Source organism: Chrysemys picta, chromosome 3 (genome assembly GCF_011386835.1).
Source record: "Chrysemys picta bellii isolate R12L10 chromosome 3, ASM1138683v2, whole genome shotgun sequence".
In the NCBI taxonomy this organism is placed as follows: domain Eukaryota; kingdom Metazoa; phylum Chordata; order Testudines; family Emydidae; genus Chrysemys; species Chrysemys picta.
The window spans coordinates 173,064,940-173,086,075 of NC_088793.1; the positions used below are offsets into that span (position 1 = coordinate 173,064,940).

At 44.7% G+C, this 21,136-nt stretch overlaps 2 protein-coding genes and 1 long non-coding RNA gene across 15 annotated transcripts in view; 2 read left to right on the forward strand and 1 right to left on the reverse strand.

The window, feature by feature from the left end:
* THADA (THADA armadillo repeat containing) overlaps positions 1 to 1,153 on the reverse strand; it is a 327,795-nt gene extending 326,642 nt beyond the window's left edge. For 4 of the 8 annotated variants that reach the window (XR_010600221.1, XM_065590664.1, XM_065590662.1 and 1 more), the window contains exons 1-2: positions 910 to 1,153; positions 401 to 493 (exon numbers count right to left, since the gene is read on the reverse strand). Coding sequence is in view for 3 of the 8 variants with exons in the window: in XM_065590664.1 (XP_065446736.1) it covers positions 401 to 417 (17 nt within the window). In the remaining 5 variants the exon portion in view is untranslated. Of the gene's footprint in view, positions 1 to 202; positions 343 to 400; positions 494 to 909 lie in introns of those variants that run through there. The other 4 variants (XM_005296102.5, XM_008170803.4, XM_042855151.2 and 1 more) reach the window with 3 other exon arrangements.
* Positions 1,084 to 6,922, forward strand: LOC135982687 (uncharacterized). 3 transcript variants are annotated; one of them, XR_010600223.1, is made up of 3 exons: positions 1,084 to 1,219; positions 1,717 to 1,813; positions 6,786 to 6,922. It is a non-coding gene; the product is annotated as an uncharacterized LOC135982687 (long non-coding RNA). The 3 variants fall into 3 exon arrangements; XR_010600222.1 differs by having other exon boundaries at positions 1,189 to 1,309; XR_010600224.1 differs by lacking the exon at positions 1,084 to 1,219 and adding an exon at positions 1,282 to 1,434.
* Positions 6,923 to 19,104: 12,182 nt separating this feature from the next.
* The window catches only part of PLEKHH2 (pleckstrin homology, MyTH4 and FERM domain containing H2), a 118,861-nt gene continuing 116,829 nt past the window's right edge, over positions 19,105 to 21,136 (forward strand). For all 4 annotated transcript variants that reach the window (XM_005296103.4, XM_005296105.4, XM_005296104.4 and 1 more), the window contains exon 1: positions 19,105 to 19,312. The gene's annotated coding sequence lies outside the window, so the exon portion shown is untranslated. The remainder of the gene's footprint in view (positions 19,313 to 21,136) is intronic.

The window sequence follows — 21,136 nt, forward strand, 5'->3', positions numbered from 1 at the left end:
TTTTACACAAGTTAAGAAGGAAGGTACTGTACATCTGGGGTCAGGCTTGAGTTATGAGAGGTACTACCCATCCACAGCACCTTTCATTTAAGCATCTTGAAGTTCTCTACAATACCAATTTTCGAGATGGGGAAACTGAAACACATAGTGAAGAGCTAAATTGTCTCCTGGCCTCAAAATGTACTCGGACATGCATACCTACCCAGTTGGACCCAAAAGTGAGATTACTTCTTACGCAGCCAAATGCCTCAGAGACCACATAGATAAAAATCTGGCCCTAAGCAAATAGGCCAAGATAAATAAATGACAACATCATGGAAAAAGCAACAGAGGGTCCTGTGGCACCTTTGAGACTAACAGAAGTACTGGGAGCATAAGCTTTCGTGGGTAAGAACCTCACTTCTTCAGATGCAACATCGTGGAAGAGGACCCAGGAATCAAGCATTCTAGTAGTCCTTTGCTCTTCACCTACAACGTACACTTTCCAGTCACCCTGCAGGCAAGGGCATGAATGCAAGAGCACCAGGGAATTAACACTCTCCTTCTCCCCATCATCAGAAAAAAACCGAAGAACGCATTTACCCCCATCATCTGCATTCACCCCCCTTCTCCACATCACTAGGGAAAGGGGCTGGACCTATGACCCCCCATGCCTCCGGGGCATTTATTCCCCCCCCCATCTCCAGGGAAAGGGGCAGGGCAGGTGCCTCCCACCCCACTGGGGCATTTACCCTCCTTCTCCCCAACACAAGAGAAAGGGGCTAGACCTGTGACTCCACACCCCTGGGGCATTTATCCCCCCATCATCAGGGAAAGGGGCAGGACCTGCGCCTCCCACACCTCTGGCACATTTACCCCCATCACCTGCGCCCCCAGCACGTGGGTTTCACTGAGACGCGCCCCCCTTACCCGATGGGGACGCTGGCTCTGCACCCAGTCTCTGCTGCCGCCTCCTGGCCACCCACCCACACTGCCTCCGTCCCCAGGCGGGGCTCGGTCAGGTTCCGGCTGGGCCACGTGTTGTCCCCGCTGAGGAAGGGGCGGGAGAGGGAGGGGCCGGGACGCGGAACCAAACCGCGGCAGCTGTGAGTGACGCACGCTGGCCCTCCGGCTTTCGGTACAGTGACTGACTGACAGATCCCGCTCGCCAATTACGACACAGACACTGCCCTTTGGCCTCCAGGAGAGGCGGGATAAGCTCCGAAGCTAAGCGGTGCTGGTAAGGGACAGTACGTGGATGGGAGAACCGTCAATCAAGTGTGCTGAGGGCTTGTCTACACAGGAAACTTCTGGTGCACTTATCACCATGGTATCTGAGAACCGTATGCGCTTGGAGGGCAGTTGCCCCTTTACCTCTTTTTCCAGATAGATCCATAGACTGAAAGTTCCTCAGTCTCAAAATCAGTGGATGAAAGCTAGGAACTATATAGAAGTGTAAGTGCCTGCAGCAGCACATAGCTTGTGACTGTTCAGGAAGCAGAATAAGCTATATCTGTAAAACTGTATTGGGTTAACAAAACAAACAAATCACCCCAAATAGTTACATAGCTTTTCTCGTATGGCCCATTGCTTAGTGGGGTCAATGGTGTGGAGTGCCATGCAGTGGTGGTACGGTGCACTGTGCTATAGGCAGATGGTGTCATTTTTAGAGTTTGATATAAAAATCCATTCCTGGTTGCTGCAGTAGTAAAACTTGGCTCTGAATTTCATTCACAGAATCCATGTGTCAGACACTTGGGCCCATGACTTGGAACACCTCTATTAGAATTCACCTCCTGGTCCCTGTCTTCCCAGGATCCACTAGCAGCAGCAGGTTTGAAACCTAGGTTTCATTTGAATATCCTCCATGTGACATTTCCATTAAAATTACCCTGTATTATTTTTCCATACAAGTTGAGGTTTTCCAATTGCAGTGTGAGTGTAAATTCAGTTGGGGCAATTTAGGCAGCCAGTTTTGAATATTTGACCCTACTGTAATATCACTTCAGTTGCAATCAGCACTAACACAAGTTAGAGCAATGGCTCTCCACCTTTCCAGACTACTGTATCCCTTTCAGGGGGATCCCCCCAAATTTCACCTCACTTAAAAATTACTTGCTCACAGAATCAGACATAAAAATACAAAAGTGCCACAGTACACGATTATTGAAACGTTGCTTACTTTCTCATTTTTACCATATAATTATAAAATAAATCAATTGGAATATAAATATTGTACTTATATTTCAATGTATAGTATATAGAGCGGTATAAACAAGTAATTGTCTGTATGAAATTTTAGTTTGTACTAACTTCACTAGTATTTTTTATGTATCCTATTGTAAAAGTAGGCAAATATCTGGATGAGTTATGTACCCCCTGGAAGACCTCTGCATATCCCCAGGGGTACGCGTAGCCTTGGTTGAGAACCACTGAGTTAGAGCACCCTCTTTAGACTGGAAGGGCTACTAAGAATATGCTCTCTGTAGGGTCTTCACTATGCATGATGACTAAACTTCTGTGTTTTATACTGATGCTTTTAACTATTGTTAGAGTACTCACAACAATGGATTGGTACTTAAATAGAAATCATATAAGTTAGAATGTTACCTCTTTCTCCAGGCCAAATTCCATTGTGGGTAGTTCTGAAGTGTACTGTAACTGAACCACCCTCCTGAATTTCAACTGGATATGGCATTCACCACTTCCGACCTTAGGCTGTCATGTAGCATTGCTGTATGCAACAGTTACTTAGGTTTTGCCTCAGAGGTGAGTGCATTTCGCTATGATGAAGTGATCCCCATCAGTAGAAAATCAGTGCTCAGCACTTTTGCCAGATAGATCCTTAAACTGAAAGTTCCTCATATCGGGCTTTCAGTCTGTTTTGTACATTGTGAAGTGCCATATAAAAATACAGTAACACTGTCTAAAAACTGCCCTCCGATTGCACAAGTTTATTTTATGTCTCCTGACCAACAAAATTTGAGGTGTTCACCACCAAACAAATAGCACTCTGCTTGTCATCTTGTCACCTGTACATAGGGTGACCAGATCACCAAAGACAAATATCGGGACGCGGGGGGGGGGGTGTGACGTGGGGGGGCGTGGCGGGGGGCGGGGCCAAAAAAAAAAAACAAAAAAAAAACACCTTCCTCCGCAAGCGCTGGAGGGAGGCCCGGGAGACTCAGGGGAAGCGCGGGGCCGGGGTAGTGAGAGTCCGGCCTGGCCCAGTGCAGGCAGGACTCAGTTGGGAAGTAGGGCGAGGAGGGGGGCGGCCCACGGGGCCAGGCGGTGGCTGTTCTCACCCCCGGGCAGCGGGACTCGGGAGCAGCCGCTGCTGCAGCTCCCACTGCCGCGGGGGGAGGAAGCGGCCATGGCGCTCCGCGGCTGCGGCTCTGGAGCCCCCGAACCCCCCGAGCCGGGGCCTGCTGCAAGGACCCAGTAGCGCGCACGCTGCGCCCAGCCCCTGGCCAGCGTCTGGGCTGCTGCCCAGCTGGTGCTATCCCGCGGCGGCCCCGGAGTGGGGGCAGCAGGCCCCAGCCCCCCATCCCGCAGGGGAACGAACGGGGCTGGGCTGCCGATGCCTCCGCCCCGGGGCCGCCGCGCGATAGCACCAGCTGGGCAGCAGCCCAGACGCGACTGGCCAGGGGCTGGGCCCAGCGTACGCGCTGCTGGGTCCCCGCAGCAGGCCCCGGCCTGGGGGGGTTCGGAGGCGCCGCAGCCGCGGAGCACCATGGCCGCTTCCTCCCCCGTCGCCTGGCCCCGCGGGTCGCCCCCCTCCTCTCCCACCACCCAACTGAGTCCTGCCTGCACTGGGCCAGGCCGGACTGTTACTCACCCCGGCCCCGCGCTTCCCCTGCCTCTCCCGGGCCTCCCTCCAGCGCTTGTGGAGGGAGGGGGAATGGTGAGCCTGGGGAAGAGGCGGGGATTCGGGGAGGGAGCCAATCGGGGGAGGAGGGGGCGGAGTCGGGGCAGGGGGGGGGGGGGCGCGAGCACTTCCGGGCTCGAGGCTCGGGGCATTTCCTTGTTTGTCCGGTTGTCCCGACCGCACGTCGGTCGGGACGCGGGACAAACAAGGAAATATCGGGACGGTCCCGATAAAATCGGGACGTCTGGTCACCCTACCTGTACACCTCTTAATAAAACTGTAAAACTAATAAAACTAAACTAAAGTTGATTCTGCTTTAGCTAGCTAAGTAGATGTTATTTTGCTGTGCAAACATTCCCCATTCAGGTGTCAAACGGGATGGATTTTGTTAGATTGCAACTCCTGTACAGTGTGTCTTGCACCGTTTCCCATACCCACACAGTAACTGAGACCCTATAACACTTTTATAAGTATCAAGTAAATAATTTTCAAACAACAGAACATCAAATGAGGATGATCTTTCCTCTTTCCAATCAGTGATTTACAGTGGATGAGGGTCCTTTCTCCAAACAGAGATAAGCAGCCTTATGTTTGCTGCAGTCCTTACACAGGTGAAATTCTCATTGAAAACTGCACCATTGACACTTGACATTGGACACTGTCAATGTGAAGGACTATGGAGTAATATAACATAATTCCTGTTTTCTGGAGCCCTCGTGAAAATAACATCCTAGTGAGGAATACTAATTATATTTGAACTCTGTGTCAGACATTGGTTTATCTCTTCTTATCACCTGGCAGTAATTTTCTCTAGGGGCCTAATTCTAAGTCCAGTGAAGTCAATGGTAGTATTTCCCTAGACTTCAACAAACTTTGGATTAAGCTCTAAAATTTAAGTTTAATTTCTATAGAGTCTTCTGATCTCTAACAGAATGGCCTGAGGGAAAAATAATATTTTTCTCCTGTTGTAATTTATCTATACATTCATATCTGGGAGATTGACATAATCACCTTGGTACCTTATATTCTGTGTTGCAGTTTCCCTCTTCCAACATAAGACTCTTCTGTCTCCAGCTTCTAAGGTCTTTTGTACACTACAGAGTTTTGTCAGCAAAATGCACCTTTTGGCAGCAAAACAGTGGAGGTGTACACACTGCAATGGCACTTTTGCTGACAAAATTCTTCAGTTTTGGCAACAAAATAAAACCACCTCTACAAGAGAGGTTTTTTTTCGGCAATGTTTTAGCAACAAAGTGCCAGTGTAAACATGGTGTTTAGTTCTGTCTCTGTGATAGCTCAGTGGTTTGAACATTGGCCTGCTAAACCCAGGGTTGGGAGCGCAATCCTTGAGGGGGCCATGTAGGGATGGATCTGGAGCAAAAATCAGTACTTGGTCCTGCTAGTGAAGGCAGGGGGCTGGACTCAATGATCTTTCAGGGTCCCTTCCAGCTCTATGAGATAGGTATATCTCCATATATTTATTTTAAATGGTTTCCAGGAGATGTTCCACAATGCCCATCCTGACTGCTATGGTCAGCAGTTCGAACTCCGCTGCGCTGCAGCCCAGTGAATAACCATCCCCTCCCCCTTTAAAGCCCTGTGAATTTTTTAAATTCCATTTCCTGTTTGCTCGGTGTGGAGAGCTCACATCACATCTTCCCAGTTGACCATGGCGGCTCCACACGGCAAGCAGCCTCCCACTTGGACCAATGCAGAGCTGATGGATCTGCTTCGTATTTGGGGAGAGGGGGGCTGTCAAGTCCCAGCTGTGCTCCAGCTGTAGAAATTTTGATACCTACCGGCAGATTTCTTGTGGCTTGTGTGAAAATGGGTACGATCGGGACACAGTGCAGTGCAGAGCAAAGATAAAGGAGCTGAGGAAAGCGCACCAGAAGGCAAGGGAGGCAAACCGTCACTTCGGTGCTGCACCGAAGGCCTGCCGATTCTATAAGGAGTTGGACACTATCCTCAGTGGTAACCCCACCTCCACTACCGAGAGCTCCATGGATACTTTGTCAGAGCTAGAGGCAGCAGAAAGTGAACCTAACCCAGAGGATGAAGTTGTGGACGAGCAGGTGGCATTAGAGGATGATTTGGAGCACACGATGGGGTTGGCAGGTGGGTCAGCCAATCAAGAACTGTTCTCCACTCTGGAGTAGTCTAGCCAGTCCAGTGAGCAAGAAGCGGGAGAGGAGACCCCTGGTAAGTGGGGGTTTTTTTTTAGTTGATGGTGCTCAGTTACATGACGTCCAGCTTTCATTTGCTTTGAGTACTGCGTAAGTGGGTCAAGGGATAGAAATGTAAAATGCTAGCTGTATTTCTGTGTGCTGCACATTTCCCTATGCAGCTAAGCAGTACAGCAGAACTGTATGTTGATGCATACCAAGATTTTATGGGAATCCTTCAGAGAAATCTCTAGGAAACTTTACTGGAGGCCCTCGGCAATCCTCTGCCAGAGGTTCCTTGACAGAGCTACTTTGTTCCTTCCCTCATTGAATGAAACTTTCCTATACCACTCTGCAATCACTTATGCAGGGACCAAAGTGGCACACAGGCGAGCAGCATAGAAACCGGGTCAGAAGCCACAAGTGTGCAGCAGATGTAGCCTTGCTTTCTTGGTTACCCTCAGGACTGAGATATCTGCTTCAATGACCCCCGCCTATGGAAAAGGGTTGGAGAATTTACAATATTGTCCCTAGTTGCCTGCACCATGACCCTTTCATAAGCACCACTGCTGTTTACCCCAGAACACCCCGCCCCCTCATCGCACCTTGGGCTAAACTCACCATGTCTGGGGTGTTTGTCAAGTTGGGTGCTTGCCAAGGGACAGTGAGAAAGTTCTTGGTATGTTATAAGAGGTGTACTAAACTGTAGTGATTCAATGCTGTGCATGAACTAATAACCATGCTTTTGTGTATTGTTTCTTGTGCTTCTGCAGATGTGGCTTTCAGGGGAACCCCCTACACATCAACGGAGCTCCTCTACCAGATTAGAAAGCGTCCAAGATGGAGGAAGCAGAACATGTTCCAGGAGGTCCTGCAATACTCTGATGCAGAAAAAAGGGAACACATGGGGTGGAGAGAAATTGAAAGGCAGAACAGAAGAGAAAATCAGGACTTTGTTAAGAACGCCACTGAGTGGATGATAAAAGTAATGGAGTAGCAAACAGAGATGCTTAAGTCACTCACAACGCTGCAGTCAGAACAGATATGTGCCTACCATCCCCAGCAGCACATTCAGAACTGTTTTTCATACCCCACCCCCCAAACTCCATCCGCACATTCCCTTATGCTTTCCAGAACTTCTCGGTTTCCCATTCACTCCACCACCTCTGACAATTTTCAAAATGATAGCTGGACCTACACACAGCTCTGATGGTCTGCCCTTCCCTGGTCCCTTCTTTTCCCACCAGCATTTGTGTGTGTGTTGATTGTTTAATAAAAACAAAGAATCTGAAAGATAAACTGATCTTTATTTGTCTCCTACAAATTGTGCTATCAGGTGGCAGCAAGACATACACAGGCAGTTTAATCATTTGCTTACTGAGATCCTAGACCACAAATCATCACAAGTGTTTCCTAACACAACTTGATTTAATGAAGCATTGCAGTTTGTAGCATAGAAATATACATTCTTGGTTCTCATTCTCAAGTGTTGCCTCAAAGCTTCCCTGATTCAAATTGTCCTCCATTGTGCCTCTCTAATAGCCCGGGTATCAGGCTGCTCAAAATCAGCTTCCAGGCAGTGTGCCTCAGCAATCCACCCCTGAGCAAACCTTTCACCCTTAGCTTCACAAATATTATGCAAAATACAACAGGCAGCTATGACCAAGGGAATATCAGCCTCACTGAGGTCTAACCTGCCATAAAGGCATTGCCAGCATGTTTCTAATCTGCCAAACGCACATTCCAGCTCCTTCTGCACCTACTCAGCCTATTGTTGAAGCGCTCCTTACTGCTATCCAGTTTTCCCTTGTAATGCTTCATGAGCCATGGGAATAAGGGATATGCTGGGTCTCCCAGGATCACTGTGGGCATTTCACCATCCCCCTCTGGAATCTTCTGGTCTGGAAAGAAAGTCACCCTTGCATAGTGGTGGGCAACCTGCAGCCCGTCAGGGTAATCCGCTGGCGGGCCGCCAGACCGTTTGTTTACATTAGCACGGCTGCCCTCAGCTCGCAGAGAACCGCGGCCACTGGGAGCTGCGGGCGGCCATGCAAATGTAAACAAATGGTTCAGAAGCCCGCCACTGGCTTGCCCACCACTGCTTTTGCAGCTTTCTGTACAGGCCAGTGTTCCTGAAAATATGTGAATCATGCACCTTCCAGGACAATCCAGCGTTTATGTCAGTGAAATGCCCACTGTGATACACAAGGACTCCAACACTATGGAGAAGTATCCCTTTCTATTGATGTACTCCATTGCAAGGTGATCCGGTGCCAAAATTGGGATATACGTGCCATCTACCGCCCCTCTGCAGTTAGGGAAACCCATTTCTGCAAAGCCATCCACTATTTCACGCACATTGCCAATTGCAATTAATGGCCCTGCACACTTGCATTAATGCAACCCCAACAGTCAACTTCCCGATTCCAAACTGATTCACGACTGACCAGTAGCAGTCTGGAGTTGCCAGCTTCCACATTGCAATCGTCATGTGCTTCTCCACCAAGAGGGAAGCTCTCATTTTGGTGTCCTAATGCCAGAGTGGGGGGTAAGCTCCGCACACAGTTCCAGGAAGGTGGCTTTCCGCATCTGAAAGTTCTGCAGCCACTGCTTGTCATCCCAGACCTGCATAACGATGTGATCCTACTACTCAGTGCTAGTTTCCCAAGACCAAAAGTGACAATCCGCCATGTACAGCTGCTCCGTGAATGCCAAAAGTAATCATATGTTACTCCTATCCCTGTCACACAGCAGTTCAGACAAGTCTGAATCCCGTTTAATTAGGAACTTTATGATTAACTGCACTGCCCTCCACGATGTTTTAATGACATTTAACAGAGCAGTAGAGAGCAGTGTGGGATCCATCCTTTCACATAGATTTAGTAGGTGGACAGCAAATAAGGGCCATTGAAAAATGCTGTGAACTGCAGTCAGATGCTTATGGAATACTGGAATAGAAAACAGTGCATCATGAAATGTTGAGCCCACACCAATTATGCGCTGTGATCCTCTCCACCAACCCACAAGTCCTAGTGGCACAAGGTGGTGAATAGCACTGTGGGATAGCTATCCATAGTGCACTGCTATCACTGTTGTTGCTAGAGCACCAAGTGTGCATGCACTATACCAACAGAGGGAGTATATTGTGATAACATGCAATAGCGATGTTATTATAGTGCTTTTTGGTCGTCGAAATAACTTTTGTCAACAAAACTCCATACTGTAGACGAGGCCTAATATAGCCCTCCAACCCCAGTCATATAGTTTGTCCTCTCCCCGGGTAAACATAGAATCCAACAAAAGAAATCAGCTTTCAATTCTTCAGTCATAGATTCATAGATTCCAAGGCTGGAAGGGACTGTTGTGATCATGTAGTCTGATCTCCTGTATAACACAGGTCATAGAACTTCTCCAGAATAATTACAAGTGCAATGCTCAGCTCAATTTCTGCACATCCTTTTGGCTCTCCTCAAGGGTTCCCCAATCATTCTCATATTAGGGCTTCTCATCTCTCTTCCACTAGGCTCCCCAAGTACCTTGCTATCAGACAGGGCCAGCTCCAGCATTTCTGCCGCCCCAAGCAAAAAAAAAAAAAAAAAAAGCCACAATCGCGATCGGCAGCAGCAATTGAAGAAAAGAAAAAAAAAGCCGCGATCGTCGGCGGCAGTTCAGCGGCAGGTCCTTCGCTCCTAGAGGGAGTCAGGGACCTTCCGCCCCCGAATTGCCGCAGGTGCCATCCTTCTCCCTTGGCCACCCCAAGCACATGCTTGTTAAGCTGGTGCCTGGAGCCGGCCCTGCTATCAGAACTCCAGTAATGGATTTCTTGGCTCTTCTAGAGTCTCCTTTCTGACCTATTGTTAACCTGAACAAGTGATGCCTATATCTGTTTGCATAAAGGAGTCATTGTGGGGATGAAAAGGATTTTCTGGTTTTAGTGCTAGTTTAGAAGAGATGAGGTAAATTCATAATTAAATGCCAAAAGTCTCATGGAAATTGATTATTTAAAGCAATACACAATTTCACCACTCTGTGGCACCATGCAATAGAAAAAAATCTTTGCACCTTTGAAGGGACACTAAAAACCTTGAGATTGTATTTTTTATATGCAGAAAAAGACTTTACTAACAATTGACATTTCTATAGGCCTTTTCATCCGATGGTCTCAAAGCACCTGAGAGATATTTAAAACTATTTCTATAAAACCCTAATTTCATCCATCACTGAAATGCAGGTTGTATGCTTTAAATAGAACACAATGTGACAAGTCAGGACAGTAACTAGAGCTGGTCAAGAAAAAAAAATTTCCACAAAAACTTTTAAATTGAAATAATTGTCAAAATGTTGATGAATTTGCAAAATTTTCCATTTAGTTGAAAAGCAATTTTCCATTAAGAAAAGTTTGACAGAAGATTTTCATAGAATCATAGGACTAGAAGGGACCTCGAGAGGTCATCTAGTTCAGCCCCCTGCACTCATGGCAGGACTAAGTATTATCTAGACCATCCCTGACAGGTGTTTGTCTAGCTTGCTCTTAAAAATCTCCAATGATGAAGATTCCACAATCTCCCTAGGCAATTTATTCCAGTGCTTAACCACTCTGACAGTTAGGAAGATTTTCCTAATGTCCAACCTAAACCTCCCTTGCTGGAATTTAAACCCATTGCTTCTTGTCCTATCCTCAGAGGTTAAAAAGAACATTCTTTTCTCCCTCCTTGTAACAACCTATTATGTACTTGAAAACTGTTATCATGTCCCCTCTCAGTCTTCTCTTTTCCAGACTAATTAAACCCAATTTTTTCAAACTTCCCTCATAGGTCATGTTTTCTAGACCTTTAATCATTTTTGTTGCTCTTCTCTGGACTTTCTCCAATTTGTCCACATCTTTCCTGAAATGTGGCGCCCAGAACTGAACACAATACTCCAGTTGAGACCTAATCATTATGGAATAAAGCAGAAGAATTACTTCTCATGTCTTGCTTATGTAACCCTTCTGCCCGTCTGAGTTGGCAGTAACAAGGGTTGGGTTCAGTATCTAGGGGTTCCGTTTCAATAACACAATGCAAAACCAGCTCAAGTCCCCACCCAGTGATCTGGGATAATTACATACCACCCCCCAGGAGCCTCTAAGAAGAATACTTCCCCTCTCGCAAGCACGGAGTCTGAGTGTAGCAAAATCCTTTTAATAAAGGAGGGAAACAATGCGGCACAATGTTGGGGAAACAAACAGGATTCATAACACAAACCATGAGCAAAAGACCCACCCCCAAGTAAGTTTGGCAGTGTCCTTTTCCCCTCAGGGTCTTAAGTAATTTTAGTTCTTCAGTGATTTCAGCTTGTAGTAGGAGAGCCTCAGTGTTGGTGCACTATTGGTCCAAAGTGAATTCAGCTCAGCAGTCTGTAACTAGACTCCTAATAGAATCAAAATTAGCTCTCATATTCCACAGTGGAGAGAGGAGGCAGTATAATTGGTGTTTGAGGCCCTCAAAAGGGGCCCATACCATCAGGTACAAATACCTGTCCCCAGCCTCTTTCAATTCCCTGGGTTTTGGAACCCATGTCCCTTGTCTAGCGAGTGCTACTTAGTTGATGGCAAGTCCTTCTGTCATAAAACAGTTTCACTGTCCTTGATTCACATAATCAGGGTAACAACACTTTATTCTTCCTGCCCCAATAACAGAGAAACTGGGGATCCCACAGCAGCCAAAGTGACCATTTGGGCTGCTGTGGGCTCATGCTAGGCGGAGTGGCTGTTCCTATGCAAACAAGATCAGCCCCTGAAGTTATTTTCCACAACTCGCCACAATTCACCACCAGATGTCAGGGTAGAGCTCATCCTGACTCTGCTTACATCTATAACATCCCAGAACGATGTTTGCTTTTTTGCACAGGGTTACACTGTTGACTCATATTTAGCTTGTGGTCCATTATGACCCCCAGATCCCTTTCCACAATATTCCTTCCTAGGCAGTCATTTCCCATTTTGTATGTACAGTGCAACTGATTGTTCCTTCCTAAGTGGTGTACTTTGCATTTGTCCTTATTGAATTTCATCCCATTTACTTCAGACCATTTCTCCAGTTTGTCCAGATCATTTTTAATTATAATCCTATCCTCCAAAGAACTTGCAACCCCTCCCAGCTTGGTGTCGTCTGCAAATTTTATAAGTGTACTCTCTATGCCATTATCTAAACCATTGATGAAGATATTGAACAAATAATTAAGCGATCAATTTGCAAACATCTCGAAGATAATAAGGTGAACAAAATCAAGACCAAAATTGACTTAAAAGTGTTATAAAGGGATTTCACAAAACCGGGTGACTGGGCAATAAAATGGCAGATAAAATTCACTGTTGATAAATGCAAAGTAATGTATATTGGAAAACATAATCCTAACTATTCAAACAAAATTATGGGGTCTAAATTAGCTGTTATCATTCGAGAAAGAGATCTTGGAGTCATCGTGGATAGTTCTCTGAAAACATCTGCTCAATGTGATGTAGCAGTCAAAAGCACTACCGGAATGTTAGGAACCATAAGAAAGGGATAGATAGTAAAACAGAAAATATCATAATGACACAATATGAATCCATGGTATGCCCAAACCTTGAATACTGCATGCAGTACTAGTCACCTCAATCACGCTGTTAAACAATAATAGAATATATTTATATAAATATTAGGGCTGTCAATTAATGGGCTGTTAACTGATGCGATTAAAAAAAAATAATTGTGATAAAAAATTAATCACGATTAATTGCAGTTTTAATTGCAGTGTTAAATAATAGAATACCAATTGAAATGTATTAAATATTTGTGGATTTTTTCCACATTTTCAAATATATTGATTTTAATTACAACACAGACTACAAAGTATACAGTGCTCACTTTATATCATTTTATTACAAATATTTGCACTGTAAACATGATAAATAAAATAGTATTTTTCAATTCACCTCATACAAGTACTATAGTGCAATCTCTATTGTGAAAGTGCAACTTACAAATATAGATTTTTTTTGTTATGTAACTGCACTTAAAAACAAAACAATGTAAAACTTTAGAGCCTACAAGTCCACTCAGTCCTACTTCTTGTTTAGCCAATTGCTAAGACAAACAAGTTTGTTTATATTTGCAGGAGATAATTCTGCCTGCTACTTATTTAGAATGTGACCTAACAGTGAGAACAGGCAATCGCATGGCACTTTTTTAGCCGGCATTGCAAGGTATTTAGATACTGGATATACTTAACACTCACATGCCCCTCCATGCTTCAGCCACCATTCTGGAGGACTTGCTTCTATGCTGACAATGCTCATTAAAAAAATAATGCATTAATAAATTTGTGACTGAAATCCTCGGGGAGAGAAATGTATGTCTCCTGCTCTGTTTTACCCGCATTCATGTTATAGCAGTCTCAGGTGATGACTCAGCACATGTTGTTCATTTTAAGAACACTTTCACTGCAGATTTGACAAAACGCAAAGAATATACCCATGTGAGATTTCTAAAGATAGCTACAGCACTTGACCCAAGGTTTAAAAATCTGTAGTATCTTCCAAAATCTGAGAGGGATGAGGTATGGAGCATGCTTTCAGAAGTCTTAAAAGAGCAACACTCTGACGTGGAAACTACAGAATCCGAACCACTGAAAAAGAAAATCAACCTTTTGCATGTGGTATCCGCCTCAGATGATGAAAATGAACATCCATCAGTCCGCACTGCTTTGGATTGTTATCAAACAGAACCCATCATCAGCATAGACGCATGTCCTCTGGAATGGTGGTCAAAGCACAAAGGGAGATATGAATCTTTACCGCATCTGGCACATAACTATCTTGCGACACCGGCTACAATAGTGCCACGCGAACACCTATTCTCACTTTCAGGTGACATTGTAAACAACAAGTGGGCAACATTAGCTCTTGCAAATGTAAACAAACTTGTTTTTCTGAGTGATTGGCTGAACAAGAAGTAGGACTGAGTGGACTTGCAGGCTCTAAAGTTTTACATTGTTTTATTTTTGAATGCAGGTTTTTTTGTACATAATTCTACATTTGTAAGTTCAACTTTCATGATAAAGAGATTGTACTACAGTACTTGTGAACTGAAAAATATTTCTTTTAGTGTTTAAAGTGAAAATATTTGTAATAAAACATAAATATAAAGTGAGTGCTGTACACTTTGTATTCTGTGTTGCAACTGAAATCAATATATTTGGAAATGTAGAAAACATCCAAAAATATTTAAGTAAATGGTATTTTCTTATTGTTTAACAGCGCAATTAATTTTTTAATCCCAATTAATTTTTTTAATCACTTGGCAGCTCTAATAAATATTTTGGATGTTTTCCATATTTTCAAATGCACTGCTTCCTCTGTTATGTTTGTTGTGTATATTTGTTACACTTTAATTGCCATATCAAAGACAACATCATTTTACAAGGCAAGTTGTACTAACCCAACAATAAACAAATCTAAAACTTAACAAAGTTGTAATGAAATATAGATTTCAATTAATTTTTGTATAAAATTTGTTAGGAGAATAAAAGAGAATTTTTAAAAGATTTTGCTAAAACAAACAAAGAAAAACAGTGTAACATTTCTTCAGTACAATAAATTAGTTTTAAGAGTGATTGTTTCTATGAGGTGACTTCTATGTGGAAAGTTCACCCGCACAAAGTCTATTAGATTAAAGAAAATTACATTTTCTACTATTCAAACAAGCATAATATTCTTGAACCTATTTTTCAGTGGCTACTATTTTAAAAAACAAAGTATGAAGGATAAATGACAGGGCAAGTATCAGTATATCAATCTGCTTGGATACTTTGTTTGATGTCCCTCCAAGTTGATGGAAAAACTGAAGGCTGCACAGAGCCAAATAGGAAAATATCAAAGTGTGTGTGTCATCAGCTATGGAATATGTGAGCTTTTAAAACACAACTTTCTCTGCAAACAAGAAAACTGTACCACAAGTGCATCATGGGCCAGTTGGAGCAGTGGCAGATTACACAAGAGCTCTGTGCACCTGTATTAGCCTATAGGCACCTTGAGAGAAGAAATGCTGTAATGTGCAACTTGTTTACAAATAGGAAGTTGCAGCAAAATATCTTGCCTCTTTACATCGTAAGCCAAACAAAAAATATTCCCTACATAACAGTCCATGTGAAAACATACACGAGACAAAGTTTACATATTTCAGCCAAGTCACAAACTAACCAGCTATTCTAAACATATCCAGGTAAAGAGAGACTTCAGCTTACTATCTACCTGAAATCTATTCACAACTACTTCCCTGATCATTTGGGAATTAGGGGGCTGCTGCCAACATATGACTGATTAGAATCTGCTAAATAACCTGTCTCCATTACTAGAGTGCAAAGGTTGTTAGTTTTTTGGACAGAGATTTTTAACTCTTTTTCCTGCTAGAATCTATGTGGGGCCCTTTCAATTAATCACAGCGTGTCCTACCATATATCCCCATGTATTATGAGATTGTAGAGAAAGTGAAGATAAATTATGTCAATTTCCTCCCTTCATATTTATCATTTTCTAATAACATGAATATTGTAATTTTTTTTAAAACATATTTTATAATTATAAAAATAGTTTTTCAAACATAATTCAAATAGAACTACTCTGCATTATTTCAATTGTTTTTACTGGTAAAACATTACTGTATAAATCACTTATTTCACATGGCATAATACTCAATTTAAATAGTTCAGTGAAAAGTGCTTTAAAAATGCAAATAAATAGATGCGTATATTCTATAGTAAATTGCTGTTCACATTATTTTATATTGATACAAAGCATGGTCTGGAGTACCACCTCTTATAAGCAGATGGAGCACAATTTTCTTAACAGTGGAACAGGCAGTCTGAAACCAGTCAGATTTCTTCACGAGCTACGTGCTCAGATAATACAGTGCTGGTATCTCACAAGCACTTAAGAAAGCTACAGGTAACCAGAAGACAGCTTGCTCAGTCATGGACTGGTCTGCTTATTTAATGAGAAAAGAACTCCTAAAAGTCAAGTTTTATGTCATGAAAGTCAAAACCCCTTCCCTAGTGATCACTAACAATTCCAACCCGAGTTTATATTTGTCAAATTCTACTTTTTTTGCTGAATAATGTTAACAGCACTGCCACCCTCATTTCTGAGGTGCTCATAAACTTCAGAATCAGGAGGATGTCTTTAAGTTATTCTTAGGGAAAATAGAGAGAGACTGAGAAAAATCCATATAATGTAGAAAAAATGTAAAACAAAATTGGAGTGAAGGATGAAGAAAAAAGGAATAAAAAATAAAGGAAAAACATAGGAACCACCACACTGGATCACACCCATAGTCCATCTCGTCCAGTATCCTGTCTCCAACAATGGCCAGCAACGGATGCTTCATAGGAAAATGAACGGCTCATAGTAGACAGATGTGGGATAATCTGCCCCATCTCTCGCCAGTTAAGGTCTCATCATAATTCCTAATAATTAAATATTGGTTTAACCCCTGAAGCATGAGATTTTATAGTCCTTCCAAAACTTTTTTAGCATTAACTATTATAACTCCAGACATTTTTGTTATCCATATAAATGTCCAGTATCTCCTTAGAATCTTGCTAAATTCTTGGTCTCAGTTAGTGGCAATGAGTTCCACAATCCAACTACATGTTGTATATAAAAAAGCATTTAATTTCATTAGCTTTGAATTAACCACCTTTTAATTTCATTGAACATCCCCTTGCTCTTGTGTTATGAGACAGGGAGAACAGAAGTTCTCAATCTACCTTCTCTCTACTGTTCATTATTTTATATATTTTTATCATGTCCTCTTTTATTTATCTAAGGTAAACAATCCCAGTCTTTTCAAACTCTCTTTATAGGAATTCTTTCATGCCTTTAATCATTCTCAGTACCCTTCCCTGAACCCTCTCTATATCTGTAATATCCTTTTTGAGATGGGGTAATCAGTTCCGCATACAATATTCTCTGAGGATGAATCATTTATTTATATTGGTAAATTATTCTGAAAAGGTACAAGTATCATTATATGAATACACAATATCCATTCATATGTTCATTGTATTGTATCTGCATATCAATAGATGGATTTATGTGACATTTTGTTGCATCTTCTTACATTTAAAACCTACATAGGAATAACAGATGAGATATAAAACTGATGTTCTCGCTACTTATGGATCCATGGAACTTTTTGCATGAGTAGGGATTTCATGTCCATTACTCTGGCCAAACTGGAACTCAGGTAATTATGTTCTGGCCTACTTGAAATTCACCCCGCATTTTCAGCACAGAGATAGCAGCATCATTCTTGTATATAGTTGATATATTAATGTGTTAACTTTATAATATGATTTAGGATCCCTTAGGATGAAAGTTACAATAGAAATGCAGGTTATTATACAATTCGCTTCCAAAAGTTTTGATTACAACGAATTACATTTTGTGTTAGTTCTTTATGCACCAACTATACCGTACAACTGTTTCACTAATAAAAATTAATTTCAGTACTACAAATTATATTAACCTCAACCTAGCATTCTGGCTAATGCTCAGACTTAAGAGGAGCAGAGGAGAAGCAATCCTCTTGTATTTTAAAAATATTTTTATTAGGTTTTTTTGGACAGGAAAACTGTCCTGCAAGATTCCAAAGTTATGCTATGGAAAGCTAATACAATAAATGCAACTATGTCAAAGTGAGGAGAAATTAAATAGAGAAAATAGCGAATGTTCATTTCTCTAACGTGTATTGTAAGTGATATGCCTTTTGTGACCTGCTCTCCAGCTTACACTTTGGCCTTACTCCTATGAAGTAAACCATGTGGACAGACCCTTGTGGAGTCAATGGGTCTTCTTTTTGGCCTTCTGGGTCTCAGCCTGTAGCATCACAGGGTACTGCCCATTTGGATCAATGCATTAAATGACTCCTTCAAATATTTGGAAAAGTGTAAGGTAGGGAATTTATTACAGGATACAAATGACTGAAGTGAAAGAACCAGGACTTGATAGTAACAGTAGGAAATTCCCAAAGGAAATTGAAAAGCATTAATGAAAGGTTTCTAAATAGTGTATTTATTACCCTCTTGTGTTCCAATCCTGTAGACTTACATGTATATTTAACTGTGAATAGGTCCACTGATGTCTGTGCAGGACTGGCGGGAAAGGGGGAAAGCCAATTCAAGTTCTTGAAGCAACAAAACAAGGTACATCATTATACAAATTTCTTTATACAAGGGTTTTCCTGTTAGAGGTCAGGAGTCCTCTGCCTTCACTCAGAGCATGATCCTTTGGTTAAAAAGTCATGTAATTACACTGCGGAGCTAAAAGCAACATCTGTAGTTAAGATTACCTAACACTGTCTGGTTGTACCTAGCATGCTCCATCCCAAGGCTGCATGGGTTGAGCAGGACCTCCAACACAGGGTCCCAGTGCCCTGATGTGGGCACCCTGGGCTGGCACTGAGACAGGGATCCCTCCATCCTGACAGGGGTGCCCCTGGCAGGTACCATGACAAGGGTCCCTCTGCCCCGACGGGTACTGAGACAGGGATCCCTGTGCCCCAATGGAGCATGGTGGACCGTACTATTGACACAAGGAGGTCCCTAGGGGGAACCTGATGGGGGTGCCTCTGATGGGCACCAACACAGGAGTCCCTGCACACCTGTGGGGGCACCATTGGTGGGCACAGACATGGGGTCCCCTCACCTCGACAGGGGTGCCCCGGCAGGCACCGACGTGAGCACCAACACAGGGATCCCAATGCATCAATGGGGGTGCCCTGGTGGACAACAACACAGAGATCCCAATGCCCCAATAGGCACCAACATGGGCTGTCCCGTGCCCCAACGGGCACCGACACAGGGAGTCCCCTGCCGGAACCAGGTGCTCCTGGCGTGCCCCGACGGGGCACCCTGGCGGCCTCGGCCACAGGGAGCCGTCCCACGCCCCGTAGCCCCTCGCTCTGGCTGGGAGGGAGCCGCAGGAACTGGGACCTTCCCTCCCAGCAGTGCCCTGAAGCTGCCTCCCCTCTTCGCAGGCACCAGAGGGGACGGGTGGCCCCGCCCGCCGGCCTGTGGCCGGGCAGCCTCTGGCTCCTCAGTGGCCGGCGCGGCTGCCGCTCAGGCCCCTCGCTGCCCGCCGCGGGGATCGTGGGACGGGCGCGGGGGAGGCGGTTAGAGCCGCGGCGGCTTCGACCCTAACGGAGCCCGGAGCTGCGAGACAAGAGACGGGACCCGGCGCGGGACCGGCCTCCTGCTCAGCAGCCAGCCGGAGCCCTGCCAGGTTTGACGAGATTTCTTTCCCCCTTTCGTCCCGCAGGGGCCGGGACCCCGGGGCTGCCTCCTCCTGCGGGCGGGACCGCTCCCCCTACAGCCTGGCCACTCAGCAGCAGAGCTCCCGCAGCCCCTGCCCTTGGCTCCCGGCGGGGCCTGTGGGGGGAGCGGGCGGCCCCCTCCCTGGAGCCTCGTCTGGCCTCAGGCAGCGGCAAAGCAGATGGCTTGGCGGCCAGGGGACATGGTATGACATCAGATTGTGATGTCATAGAGTCAGGATCGGGACATCATAACGCGGGGTGGGCAACCTGAGCCTGAGAAGGAGCCAGAATTTACCAATGTGCATTGCCAAAGAGCCACAGTAATACGTCAGCAGCTCCCCAACCCTTCCCAGCGCCTCCCGCCCACTGGCAGGCAGCCCTGCTGATCAGACCCTCATCCTTCCTCCCTGCACCTCCCAATCAGGGCCAGCGCTTCCACTAGGTCACCTAGGGTGGCAGGATTTGGATGCCGCCCTCGGCAGAAATTCGGCGGTGGGGGGTCCTTCCGCTCCAGGTCTTCAGCGGAAATTCGGCGGTGGGTCCTTCACTCGCTCCAGGACCCGCCGCCGAAGTGCCCCGAAGACGCGGAGCGGAAGGACTCCCCCCTGCCGCCGAATGCTCAGAGGAGTGCTGCCGCCTAGGGCGGCAAAAACCCTGGCATTGCTCCTGCTCCCAATCAGCTGTTTTGTGGTATGCAAGAGGCTCTGGGGGGGAGCGAGGGCATGGCAGGTTCAGGGGAGGAGGGGGGCACGACCTGTGGCAGAGCCAGGGGTTGAGCAGTGAGCACCCCCCTGGCATATTAGAAAGTTGGCGCCTGTAGCTCCAACCCCAGAGTCGGTGCCTATACAAGGAGACGCATATTAACTTCTGAAGAGCCGCATGTGGCTCCGGAGCCACAGGTTGGCCACCACTGTCATAACGTGTCAGAGGTCCCTCACTTTGGGTCATGATGTCATTGCCTTGTGATAATGAGGTCATCCACTGGGGTAACATACTGATGCACCAAAGCAACTTTGTGTGTCTATACAAGACTTGCCTAAAGTGGAAGTGACAACACTGAGACCTGCTTGGTGATACAGTAGCTTACTACATGTCTGTCGTTCACTAAAGCTTCTCTGTGCCATATGCCCTTTCCCAAGAAGAATCCCCCACACTTAACACTCAAGAAATGTATGTATGTATTGACACCACCAACTTGCAAATCCCATTAGTGAGTGCAAAGCTTGTTCCTACTGTAATAAGGAATTACACTTTAAAATGCTATAAGTTAAAAGTTAGTGAAAATAGTTTTGTTTTAAGCATTTACTTATTTGACAGTGCTGTGTGTACAATGGGTTGTGGCTATAGAATCAGTTAGGCCCTGATCCTGCAATGAGCTCTGTGTGGGCAGACCTCTGCACTCCCACAGTTCTCCATTGCAGCCAGTGGAGCTCTTTAGGGGTTCACATATGTAGTGCTTATTGCAGGATCGGGGCATAGTTGATTTCTACTCTTATGACCATACCCTTATAAAAATCTACAAGGGAACAGAAAAACCCTTTATAAATCAATTTTGAAGGGATTTTAAAAATTCAGGATATCTCTCTATGATAACCTGGAATTACACAAAAGGAGTCAATAAAAAAAACAACCACCAAAGTTAACAATGTTTCTTCATGACTCAGTACAGTGGTCGATGACAAGCTCAAAAATGTCTTTCTTGGAGCACTCCCAGGCAGGGTCCGTCTCTTCATTCATCCTTTCTATGCAACATCACTTCTACAGCTGCAGCATTGAAAATCCTGTGAATTTGG